The following is a 13489-nucleotide window of genomic DNA, read 5'->3' on the forward strand; positions in this document are numbered from 1 at the left end:
TCCCTCTGTATGGCCTTCCTACCCTGAAGCAGTAACAGGCAGTTATGCAATAAATATGAGGAGCCACAGAACTCACAGGAACATCCAGCTCGTTGACCCTCCTCAAGTTAGAAAACCATCCTACATCTAATTTAAGGCCTTCACTGTGAAAGATCAAAACCTCTAAAACAGAATCCTAGTTACAAGGCAAGGCAGTGACACTAGACAAAAGTAGAGTGGAAGAAGCCACCTAAAGAAGGTAGAGAAAGAGGTAACAAAGTGAGGGGGAAAAAAAAAAAAAAGAAAAATGAATAAACACTGTCACAACATAAACACAGAAGAGATCAAAAACAAAAAATAGGCACAAAAAATCAAAGAGGAAGACAACAGTAAAAGAGGAAAGTCAGCTGTACTGTGATCCCAGGCTATTACTTCACCTACTGATTTGCACTTTTCCTCATAGCTACAAGCATATCATTTTGCATTTTCAATGTTAATATATTTAAAGGTTACTAAAAAATATTATAATTAAGTAGCTTAGGGAGAATTCCATGTCCCCAAATGCTAGTTTTTGACAAACAACGTATACAACTTTGAAATGTAGAGCACTTACTCTGGCATCTTTATCTCCAATAAGGCAAACGGCACGTAGTGATGGAACCCAGCGTTTGAATTCATTCATCCAATTGTGCAAAGTCGATTTTGGAACCAGGACCATGTGAGGCCCAGGAATGTTTCGGTAATGCTTCAGATAGCCTAACAACGCTATTGTTTGCAGAGTCTTACCAAGACCCTGCATTGACAAAGAAGGGGGGGAAAGGAATCTACTGATATTAAATGCCATACAGAAACAGTTTCAAACAACTTTCCCACTATACAATTCTGCCACTTAAGTTGTTTTAGTGCAAACTGCACAGCAAATGCTTGCAATACAATTTCTTTCATTACATTACAATTCCAGTTGTGAAAAATCTAACTGTTGAAGAATGATGCATATACGTTAAATACTATAGGCACTTTAATGCTGAATTTTGCTCAGTAATTGCCACAAAAATTCCAAAAGATTACTGCTTACCATTTCATCTGCCAGAATGCCATTAACACCATTTTCATACAATGAGATCATCCAGTTCAAACCTCTAACCTGATAATCTCTTAGTGTTCCTCCTTTCACATCTGTAAATGTAAGATTCCTCTAAGTAGAGAAATAATAATTCTAAGTAGAAAATTTTAATTGCAATCTGCTCAGATTTTAATTACATCAAAGCAATCAGAAAACTGCCAATACGATACTTACATGAAGGAGACTCCTCAAATCGAATACACACATTAGATGTTTTTCGACTCTCTGACAACAGTTCTTCATCTTCTTCTTGTTCTGTGCGCCTGTGGCGATAACTGAAAAAAGAATTCAAGATTCCTGTTCATATGAAATAATTTCAAAACACTGACTATAAAATCAAGAGACAAATTACAACAGAAACAATCGTTGATCTATAATGTGCATGATCTGGTACCCTGACCAAAATCATATCCTGTTAATAAGTTATTCCTTGTGCTTCATTTCAGCTTTAATTAGAACAGCTGACATGAAGCCCCCACCTCCAGAGCCATAACTACACTCTGACAGCAAGTATTGTGAGTTCTCTAAGGTACTTGTTAATGAGGAACACAAAAATACAGTGCACGCATCAGTAGTGGCCTTAAAATCAATTACTTGATGACTATAGCATTCAGAAGAGTCACATATTCAATTAAAAAAAGTTCCAAAAGTTATCAATCAGAAAATGCGATTTTGTAAAGGTTCCAAAAACTAGTTGCTTGCTATGACAAGACCCCTCAGAAACACAACATGCAGGCTATGCCTGCGTTACTGACTAGTATAGACAGACTGGTGAAATCAGACAACCGGTGCTGAGGATCCACCACCACACAATGTCCACATTGTCTTGTTTCACCTTGCTCTAGCTCCACTGTCCCACTGACATGTCCACGGAAAGATGGAGCACATCAGGTGCATTTCTGGAGTGCATCTTCTAATTCAAGGTCATGCAAAAGAAATCCAATTCATATGCTCCAAAAGCACTGCACAAGGACCAAAGCACGGTTAGGGGCAAGAATCAGGGAATTCACTTTAAAAGGTCAGACTAATGCTCATGGATGAGCATGCATACACCAACCAGCTTTTACAGAAATTACCATACACCATTAATAGGAAAAGCCCAGGACTCACTTCAAGCACAATATCTATGCTGCTAACTAAACAGGTATGTTAAAACACGTAATTAGTTTGAAAGCATAAAAAGTCAGAAATAAAACATACTCCCCAGCTGAAATCAAAGTCTGTTTTTCATCTTTCTTCATCCGTGGCCGTCCCAACTTGACTTTCAATGGAGATGTGGGTGATTTTTGTGCTGCAGGCTGAATAAAGTGTGCAAAAAGTTCTGTCTGCTTCAGGAGGAATTCAAATCTTTTTGCTCGATCTGCTTTCTAGTTTCCAAAGTGGGGAAAGAATTAAAAAAAGAAAAATAACTTTTTTCATTAAAAATGTATTTGTATTAAGAAACAAAATTTAGACACTCCCGAGAGCAATTCATATGAAGAAAGACTGACAACACCATTTGCCTACTGTTTGCCAACTCAGAGGGCTACAAGCATCATGAAATAGCTCAAGCTGCTTCAGCTCACAGCTAAGCATGAATTGCTTTAGAGCAGCCAATTGTAACATGTGATGGTTCAAATGATCCACAATCTGGAAGACATGGGAGGACTTGATAACCTCATCCCAGCAACTCGTCCCCATTCAAAACTCAAAGTTTAGTAAAACAAATCCCAACCAGTTTACTCATGCAGATTGTTTAAGTCTGCATGGCACACCAGCAACTGTGAAGTGATGTTTCAAAGTACAGTCTGTAAAAAAATAAAGAAAACACTACGGTTCTGACTTAAAGGAAAGGATGAAATCCTAACCTCGCTCAAGTCAGTAGCAAAACTTCCATCAGGTTCGAGGCTATCAGGATTTGATCCAAGACAACAACGTGGTAGCTCTGCTTTTACGACTAAAGTAATGGATGCATCAGCTCAATGCTGCCTTCAGTCAAGTTTGTGAATTTTGCTGTCAGATTTCAAATTTCTAACATTTCAGTTTTGCCATCTTGATGGGGCATATGCACTTCACTATATAAACACAGCAAGACATACATCCTTCTCTACATTTAAAACACATATTACATAATTAAGAAAAATATTATAAAAATAAAATGCTATCTGTCAGAATGCTATTGTTATCAGTTTCTCTATGCCATTTCTAAACACCATGTAACACGGTACCACTTCAAGTAATTTTATTGTGATCTCATTATATATCTTGATATAAACTACAGAAGTGAAACTGTAGTTCTGTAAGACAGCTTTTCTAAGAAATATACAAAAAACAGAATGCTTTTCTGAAGGTAATTTATATGCAAGTAAAAGTGCTCTAACAGCAATTACACAAAACAAAGAAAAAGGCAATAAAAATGAACCTGATGTGCAATGCACCATCTTGCCACATGAGGGCAATGCATTTCTTTAATAGTGAACCACTTAGAGCAAACATCTTTACTAGATTTTCCGGAAAAAAAACTACTATTATCCCTTGCATTCCTTATTGGACCATTTCAGTAAATAACCTGAAAAACAAATAAACTGTAAATATCAAGGAAAACTTTTAGGAAAAAAGAAATCTAAAAGGGGGAGTAAAGATGTGGATGTTTATGCTCCAATAGGATAAGAGTAAATCCATTCAGAGGATTTGTATGAAACTAATACTACATGGTGGTTTTGGCAACCTAACCATAACTGGTAAGGTTCTATACTGAATGCTACTATATACTTTTTTGCCTGCAAAATTACTGGCAGGGTGTAAGCAGCATGCCTTGATAAATAGTGACGGTCTTGCTCACAACTGCACAATTGATCAAAGGTAGATTTTTTTGGGATCTATTTAGAACAACTGAACTGACATTCGATTTAGGAAAGATGCAAGTTACCCATGTATTGCTGTGAAATCAAGTTTGTTTATTTATTTAATTCCGTTTTCAACAAACAAAACTTCATTTGTCTTCTCTTTGACTAAGAAGTAAATATTCATGTAAGTTGGTATCAATTTTTCTAACAGCAATATTCTTCCTTTGCTTCTATGGTATTCAAACCTTTCAGACTCTACTGTAATTTTAGGCATCTATTTAGCGTTAAAGCTTTTAAGAAAAATGCAGCAAGACACAGAGACCAGCTTCAACCAACAACTTACTGTAAGTGTCATTCAAGAACAAGTCTTGCAGTGTCCTCCTGGTTTCTGCCTCTTTGTAACAGATAAGTTACCCTGTTACCTGTCCTCTCCAGCACTATGAGCTCTCTTCATTTGTGTCACTGGCAGATCCGCTTCCGCACTGTTATGGCACATATATTATGGGGCATATCAACATTTAAAACCTTTATATTTTTATATGATGAGAAACTGGCAGCTTCCGTACTCTAAGAATTAACTTAAGGATGCCTCTGACATGACTCAAGGGGTCATCAAACAAAACTAACACAGACAGATTCAAAAGCAAAAGGGGAGAGTTCTAAATATAAAATGCAATTGAATAGAAATTCCTTATCACAGGAGGGTGTGGGCAAGTAAACCTACATGAGGGGGAAAAAAGCAAGCTGAAAATTCATGAGGGAAAAAAAAAAAAAAAAACACACTGATGAGTACTGAGTATAAAACCCAGAGCTTTCAACTCCAGAAATCATGCAGACAAAAACACTTGGAAGAGCTTTAACAGAACTACCACTCTCTGCTTCCTCTGTTCTCATCATCTTCACTAAGTATCTATGGTCAGCCACTGTGAGAAACACCACACTGCACTAGACATTTAAAGGAACCTTGATTCGTTTTTCTTTTCTGACACATCCAGTCTGCAATAATTCCTTGTAACTGTGTTGATCTAGTTCAAGCAAACAACAAATGTCATAAAAAGCTGCAGTATATTTTGTCATGAAAACACTTACCATCTTCTCTTCATATTCTGGGTCAACTTCTTTTTCAGGTCTAGCTGCCTTTGGAGGAAGTTTGAGTTGAAACGGGGGATCATTTTTCTGGAATTCAAATTTTAAACACTTTATAAATAACAGCTTATTTATTTACTAAAACAAATATATAGCAAACTGAATAAACCTACACACTGCAAGATAAGCATGCTGCTGTTTAAAAATAATTATTTGAAAATGAAGTGACTGCATTAATCATATTATTTCACCCAGAGCAGAACCTTATATCCATGACGAAACTAAACTGGAGATGTGACCAGATAAAATGTAAGTTGAAGATCTCCCTCATCCTCATGCTTCATACCTCTACAAATAGGATCCAAGTTGAAAGCATTGAAAGAAAGTACTAAAAGAGGATGAAGTTTAATCTTTCACAGAGATCATGCTTTAAATGCGTGATTAAATTTAATATCTTCATAAGATATTTTTTGAAATTAAATGTGATTTCTAAACGTTAAATTCCTAACTGTAAATTTCTGTCACTTGCATCTTGGTTGGGTTCTGTTTGTTTGTTTTCACTCCTAGATTAACAGTCAGAGTTCACTTGCGAACGCAGGTTTAACTACACTAAGCCATATGCCTACAAAGAGACACAAACTGAACAACCAAATCAATCCACGTAGCAACCCCTGCATGGTATGCTCTTCGACAGTTAACAACGAACTACCTCATTTACCATAGATGACAGAAATTTAAGAAACTGTAACAAAAATGTCTGACTCTTATACTTTACAAGATTCATTTCTGTCTTCAATCAGGAAGCTCAAAGCAGTTTCCACAAATTAAGCTGCTACATTGCTATACTGGCAAAATATCCTTTCAAAAAGAGAATCATACGAGAAATGTTTGGTGGAATTTTTTTCCCCCCCAATTCAGTTTTTAAAGTAAAAAAAAAAAAAATATATATATATATATACATACACACACTTATTTTTCGAGATGCATTAAATTACAAAAATGTTTTTGAAAAGCACTGAATAATCTGAAAGGCACTCCCAAAGCACATCTCTATATAACATGTAAGAGTCCTAATCTGACAAGCACTTTAAGTATCAACCTACTATAACTGCATTAAAATAACAATGATAATTAGTCTAAACTATACAGGCTCAAGTAGCAAAACCAGACCAAAATGGGACTAAATCTGTAAGTCTGTCAAGAAACATTGCGCTTAAATTCCAGAACTGTTACTGATAAATACATGTGCCAACTTACTCTCTAACTTCAAGTACAATCATGCAAATGGAAGGAATATTTTCTCAAGTCAGAGACCACCTTTTCAAATTTTGGCCCAAAGGCAAAATTCTCTGCAAAGGTGAACACTACTAAGTGTATAATGAAGTTATTTGACAAATTATAATTATTTTATAAATGCATTGAGTTTGGCTTTGCAAGGCCAAATTACTATATTGCAAATAGAAATGTTCTATTCACTTACAGCTTCTTCAATCAGAAAGTAATGTTAGGAGGGGACTGCTACACCAACATGCTAAAGAGCAGGTCATATGTGTATATTCACACCTCCGTTATATTCCTACATACCATAAACTGCAGCAAGAGAGACTGTCAAACTAACATCAGGCCAAATCCTTGTTATTAGTGACAAAATACTCCTCCTTAGAGGAAAACAAAACTGACAGTAGGCCATTTCAGATGTCACTCTCACTTCCCTTAGAAATAAATTACATAGATATATGCTACTGGAAAAAAGTTGTCTGTCTACCTCAGGTAAGTATGAAGTTTCTCCTGGACAAGTAGAATGACTCAATATTATAATAATCCCTTTCAAGTACATGTTTTCCAAGTAAAATGTAACAATATTATCTTTCTAAGCCCCAAGGCAGATGGCTCTAATGCCTGTTGTTACTCAGATTTCACTAGAAAAACTCATGGTCACATACAAATTGAGTTTATTCATAAATAAGTATTTGTGAATAACACACTCTGAGTTAAAGAAGTAAATGAACTGATGTGTAAAGTTACTGCAGCCACAGCACCATGAAATCAAATCCTACATCTTACCTTTCCAGAGGAAAGCTTCCTTGCCCCCTACTCCTCACTGCAGTGTTTCTGTTGAACATTGATGCCCCAAAATATTAGAAATAATGAACAGAACACTATAAAAAACTGATGAAAGAAACAACTCAAGACACATGCATACCAATACCCTTTCTCTTCCTCACAACTTACAATCTGCCTCTACCCTAAGTAAGATTTCTATTACAGATTAAACCCAAGACAAGAGCAGCCCCTGAAAACCTGTGTCATTGGGTAGGTCAGGTGAACACCTAATAAATGACAGCTGCTTCAGCTGACTTCACTCATATCACCTGTGCTATCGAGAACTTTAAACAGATGCATTAAGAATAATTAAAAGGACTCCTTTTGTGTTTAACTTGTACATAAAGAGTGGAAATACATCCCAAATAGCCGCTAAATTAAGACACTGTTGTGGTACTACTGCAACAAGACAGACTATTCACAGTGCAGCAATCCAGTGAGAGAGGAACAGAACACATCACATTGCACTATATGCCATTATTATGGTGATGGTATGACTAACTGTATAGCTGTGTAACAGACCTGCGGCCACACGTGAAATGAAACTCCACAGCCTGAATTAAAGCTCAAACAACAAAATCCTTTTTTTTCCTTCCTTTAAGAAATATATTGACCAGTATGGCACAGTAATACAATGTTGATAATATTTGAAACTATTCACTGCTTTCAAATTACTTCTCCAGGCAGGCATTCTGGCATTCTCTAAACCTTTAGCGTGAACTTTTTAACAGTTGACATGCATAAAATTTTGTAGAATAAGTTGTATCCAATACAGAAACCTTTTCCCCAAATAATGAGGTAATGTTCAGAATTACATTATACTGTATCTCATACCTGTTTGCATAAACAAGCAATGAAATAAAAAAATCAAGTGCTCTTTTCAGGCAAAAATTGACTTTCATTAATTGGAATTATAATTCTGATTGCACTAATATCAGCATTTCTGCAATTTTCTCCAATAGCAATGATATGGTACATGATCAACCTTCTTACTAAGTTTTTATAAGCTTCATTCTTCAGGTTAAGTCTCATTCCGTTTCCAAGGATACCCAAATACGTCACTTTCCACGTTCCTCATACCTTAGCTTGTCTTTTTTTCTTTTTTTTTTTTTTTTTCAAACAAGGAAACCTGAAGGAGAAGGCTGGCGGGCTGCGCTCCGCGGAGGGCTTGTTCTGCCCCAGGGCCGCAGCTCAGCTGGGCAGAGGGAAGGGCTGGGACAGGCGGTTCAGCCGCTCCGGGCCCTCACCCCGAGGGGCTCCCCAGCTCCCGCTGCCCCCCGCCCGTCCAGGACAGCTTCCCCCGGGCAGGGAGCCAGCAGCGCGGGGGGCGGCAGCGGCCGGGCCCCGCGGGAGCGCACGGGCTGCGGGCTGGCGGGTGGCACAGCCGGCCGCACGGCACTGGAGCCCGGGCTGAAGGGCCAGCACCGCCGTGCCGGGCTGCGTGGCAGGGAACGGGGCACCCGGGCCGTGCGGGCGGCAGTGGCTGGAGGGCAGACCGGGAGGCGAGGGCTGTGTCCGGCCTGCAGGGCCGCCGCGCAGGCCGGGCTCCGGCTGTGGCCCGGCCGGGCCCCCGCGGGCTGCGGCAGAGAGGCGGGCGCTTTGCCAGCGGCCCGGGCAGCCTCAGGGTCGGGCGGCGGCCTCGGGGCCAGGGCGGCGCGGCTGCAGGAGGCGGCAGCGGGGCCAGACACGATCGTTCCCGGAGACTCCGCCGCCCGCCGGATCCCCCCACCCGCCCCTGGAGCGGTACCTCCTCGGCGCCGGGCTCCTGCGCAGAGGCCGCGGCGGCAGAGGTGCACGGCTCCTCAGCAGAGCCGCACGGCTCCGCGGGGCCCGGGTCCATCCTGCGCGGCGGGACCTTGAGCCAGCGGGGGGCGGCCCCACCGCCCCAAACACTCCGCGGCCCCGCCCCTCCCGCCCGGCCCGCCCCGCGCGTCTCGCGATACTTCTGCGGGCGGGCCGCGGGAGGTTAACGGCGGCGCGAGAACGGGGTCCTGCTCGGGAGCAGCGCCCGGCTGCGACCCGGCGGTGCGGGGCCACAGATCCACGGAATGTCGGGGGTTGGAAGGGACCTGGGAAGCTCATCCAGTGCAATCCCCCCATGGAGCAGGAACACCCAGATGAGGTTACACAGGAAGGTGTCCAGGCGGGTTGGAATGTCTGCACAGAAGGAGACTCCACAACCTCCCTGGGCAGCCTGGGCCAGTGTCTGTTACCCTCACTGAGAAGAAGTTTCTTCTCAAATTTAAATGGAACCTCCTGTGCTCTAGTTTGTACCCATTGCCCCTTGTCCTATCTGTGTGGGGAATATGGTGAGAGAGAAGGGAGTAAAATGTGCTCTGCTCCCATGTCTTTCCAGACAGGAGCCCCCATGGTCCTGGCACAGGCAGGTGAAGCAGGGGGGCTCCAGACCTCTTGTGAGAGGACACCTGGCTGAGGCCATGGGGAGCTGCCAAAAGGATGAGGTGCTGCAGGAGCCAGATGGTGGTACAAGGCAGGAAACTTCATACTTGCAGTTTGTTCTCCTTGGCTTCAAATACTCTTGTAAATAGCAAGTGTGTTTTCCTAAATGTTGTGGGCTTTATTTGAGAGATGAAATAATCTCTAAACATCTGCAGGGCTAAGAGGTACAACTGGAGTTCCCAAAGCAAGAGAAGCTTATGAGAATTTTTTTTTTCCTTAATCCATTCCAAATTCAGCAGTGGTTGTGTTTTTCATGTTGACAATTGCAGTAATGGAGGCATTCAGTGTAGTTACTGTCAATACAGGTTTTTCACTGGCTGTGCAAGACATTCAGATGTTTAATTGCTGAGCTGTATCTTTGCTCATACTGCTAAAGGATTCCAAAACAATACTGGAGATGGCAGTTTTAAAAAATGAAGAGCTCCAAATCAGCCATTTTACCTGGTGATTACTTAAAAAGGCCATATTGTGAGCACTCTGTCCAGATGAATAGGTGAAACCCTACCCTTGTTGGCGGAATGAGCAATAAAAGCTTTTTCATTCCAGTAAAAAGCTCAGTAGCCGTTATCAAGATCTTTTTGCATAACTCAACAACTAAGCCAAGCAAATGGGTTATTGCTGCTCACATATACTGCATTTAGAAATACCTCTGAGACCTTTTTTCCATCTGTGCATTGACCATTTTTGTGAGCAAAAATAACTATGAACTGCTTCCATGACTGCCTGATTACTCTGAAATTCAGTATCTAAATTGTGGTCCAACATAGAAGATTTAAGCTCTGTACTCCCCTTTCCATGTTGTGAAACAACCCCAAAGCAGTAACAATGCTGTTCCGAATTATTTAGCACCCTGTTGCCTTCTGCATCTATTGCACAGTTTGCAACAGAGCAAGGCCCACAGTGTCTGCAGTAGCCCTTCTACATGATTTGCTTTTAAAAGCTTTGGGAAGTACATTTTTCATAGCACAACTGAGAGGAGTGACATGTCTGGTTTTGAAGGAGCGTTCCAGAGCTTTTCCTAGCAGGGCTCTCTAGAAAACTGAGCTTACCGTTAGCGATGTAAAAACTCTAAAAGGTGGGAAAATTCCAGTCTATGACGCATTTGTTCTTAGTCTTTACGGAAAATAGCTCACTAACCATTTTTAATATTTGACTTTCCTACTCCTGTTTCAAATGCTTGTAGCTTCTGTTTATGCAAAACACTCTAGTGTTTGTCGCAGCTTGCTTTTTACTTGAAATTCACAGGAACATTACATGCTGTACAAAACATTCAAGCTGCTGCTTTCTTGAAAGATCCCTTTTGGATATTTTTTGCTTGTATGCTTAACATTTGCATTTGGCACTTTGAATAGATGTTCTTAGTTGTTTCTTTTAGACTATGTTGTGCATTCCTGTGGATCCACAGGCTATTGGCTGAAAAAATCACTTAGTCATGCAACAGTATTATCATATGCTAATCTAATTAACTACAAAAAAAACTTCATTAAGTGCTTTTTTGTACTTACTTCATATACTATTATTTTATTCCTATCTCTTCTAATATATTTGCAAAAATCCACAGATTTTCTCTACTTGTTCTTTCTTATTTTTTTTCTGTGTTTGGGAGGCAAGGAGCTAGCTGTCATGTTGAAGTTGTAGATTTAGGTATTAGTTCTTTGTTTACACAGGTTTATTACCCCTTCATTTGCAGTCTGCCATACACAATTACCACAGCTAAATGTGTAGTCTCCCACACCCTAAGACTTCAAAGCAATTAGGAAAGCCTCCTCTGCCTAACTCAGAAAGATGGTACATGTAATATTTTATGATGAGAATTATGTGTACTTGTCAGACACAAAAAGATAAATTGCATATACTTAGGCTGGCTGTTAACCGCTTTTATGTTTCAGACACCGCTGAAGAGTGTTCAGAGTTGATGAGATACGGATCCAGGAACATTTTCATTACTATCAAGGACTGTGACTACTCAGCCTTTCACAAACAGGGGGCTAATTGTAGTGGTCTTAATTTATCTAGCAGAGATATGCTGGGTTTGAGTAACTTTTAAAAAGAAATCTTAGTATTCTCTGGAATTATTTTATAGGCCAAGTTGTTATAAAAGCCTTTTTTGTGTCTGTTTGTGTGGATGAGTTGTATAGGTACCTACCTATGGGTATGGATGCAAAAATGTTGCCAAAAAGCAGGCTGAAAAAATAAATAGTACACGCTGAGAGATTGCCTGTGAAAATCTCCCAAGAGCTGATAAGCTTTAGAGACCAGTAGACCTGTTGAATTCACAAGAGCAGATAAACTCAGTGCACCCCGTCTGCCAAATCCATAAGGGGCCACCAGCATGTGCAAGCATCAACAGGTTGGGTCACTTGGACCACAACCAAAAAGCAATGGCTATGGCTGCAAAATACAAGTGAAGCTGACAGGGCTGTGTATACACCTGCTGAAAAAAGAGGAGCCCTCAAGGACTTTCTGAGCACCTTAAGTGGGGTTGGCCTCCCAACTGTTGCACAAACCAAGTAACACAGCGTATGTATGTGTAATCGAGCCGTGTGAATGCTCTGTGTGGATAATTATCTGCTGTTAGCAGTAAAAAAACTTGATTCGGTGGATAAGAACGGCTTAAATAATAAAATATGTCATAAATAGCGGTTGCGATTTGTGTCTTCCCGGCTGAAAATCCAATTGACAAGTGACGGTACCGCTGTCGGTACCACTAGGTGGCAACACCGACCTGCGCTCGCCTGAGGCCGCCTGGTGGGGTCCTGGCTTTGGGGAGATCCTTAATGTGCCACCTGATGTGAATACTGCTCGGTCTAAAAGCTGACTCGATCAAGAATAAGAAAAAAATATATATAAATTAGATTTGTAAAGCATCTTGTACCCTCCGTTGTTTGATTACTTCTAGAACTGTATCATGTCTATTCCCCCAGGACGGCAAGAGCGTCTGGTTAAGGTCCTTGGCTAGGTACGGTGCTCTGACTTTGGGATCTGATCACTCCCTTGTGCACACGCAGGAGACTCTCCATCAAATGCCACAGTCCGAAGTCCACATGTGCTAGGCTAGTCATTTCTAGCTTAAATGCACTAGTGATAAACCACAACTGTGTGAAACATGTTAGCTGTAAGCAATAAACAGCTTTATAGCTCAGAAACAAACAGGATTTGGGAGTAACAAAAGCACTATCTCTGAGGTGTTTATGAGTTGACTTGCACAGTTGCCACCCTTATACCTACATTAGCCTAAACCCAGTGTGAGCAACCACACTGCACTAACCTCACGTTACCCTGACTGCAGTGTTACAATGTTGCCTAAAATGCTTATTTCAAGTGTTGCTATTTAAATACTGCTTATATTAAATACTTCTCTTTTCATCTCAGTTGTTAACTGGTTCGGAGTTTCATGGTGACAGGGCCAAGGAATCAAAAAGCAATCTAAAATGAGCTCTTGGATTATGCATCACTCATTTGTAACCCGGGTTTTGCGGCAGATGTCATTTCTGAGGATGTCCATTGCTGCAGAGCTTTGTGGCAGTTGAGCAGATAAGAGCAGTCCAGCCCCCGCATGATGTAGTTCATGGCTACAAACAAGTGATTACCCAATTCTACCTCGGTTACAGGCACAAGGACATCCAAGCAATGCACTCTAATAGGTTTGGCACTAAGTATTTTTATAGAAAGGGGAAATATTCATTCATTTATTTATTTATTGTGGTGCAGGCTTTATATTCGTGCATCAGTTTTCTGCATGGAGTTTTCATTTTACCCAACTGACAGTCTCTGTGGTTGCCAATAGGGTTCGCAAATATAAGACCTCACAGAATGGTTTCACAGAATGGTTTGTATTGGAAGGGACCCTTGAAGATCATTTAGTCCAACCACATTCAGCATTGAAAACTCTAACAAAATAGCTAATGTATCC

At 40.7% G+C, this 13489-nt stretch overlaps 1 protein-coding gene across 2 annotated transcripts in view; it reads right to left on the minus strand.

Annotated features, from left to right (window-relative positions):
• Positions 1-9017, minus strand: part of SMARCA1 (SNF2 related chromatin remodeling ATPase 1) — a 34166-nt gene extending 25149 nt beyond the window's left edge. For both annotated transcript variants that reach the window (XR_014185022.1, XM_082062224.1), the window contains exons 1-6: positions 8864-9017; positions 5017-5103; positions 2303-2469; positions 1277-1377; positions 1055-1155; positions 593-772 (exon numbers count right to left, since the gene is read on the minus strand). Coding sequence is in view for 1 of the 2 variants with exons in the window: in XM_082062224.1 (XP_081918350.1) it covers positions 593-772; positions 1055-1155; positions 1277-1377; positions 2303-2469; positions 5017-5103; positions 8864-8956 (729 nt within the window). In the remaining variant the exon portion in view is untranslated. The remainder of the gene's footprint in view (positions 1-592; positions 773-1054; positions 1156-1276; positions 1378-2302; positions 2470-5016; positions 5104-8863) is intronic.
• Positions 9018-13489: the final 4472 nt, after the last annotated feature.

Source organism: Streptopelia decaocto (assembly GCF_964273445.1).
Source record: "Streptopelia decaocto genome assembly, chromosome: 10".
In the NCBI taxonomy this organism is placed as follows: Eukaryota; Metazoa; Chordata; class Aves; order Columbiformes; family Columbidae; genus Streptopelia; species Streptopelia decaocto.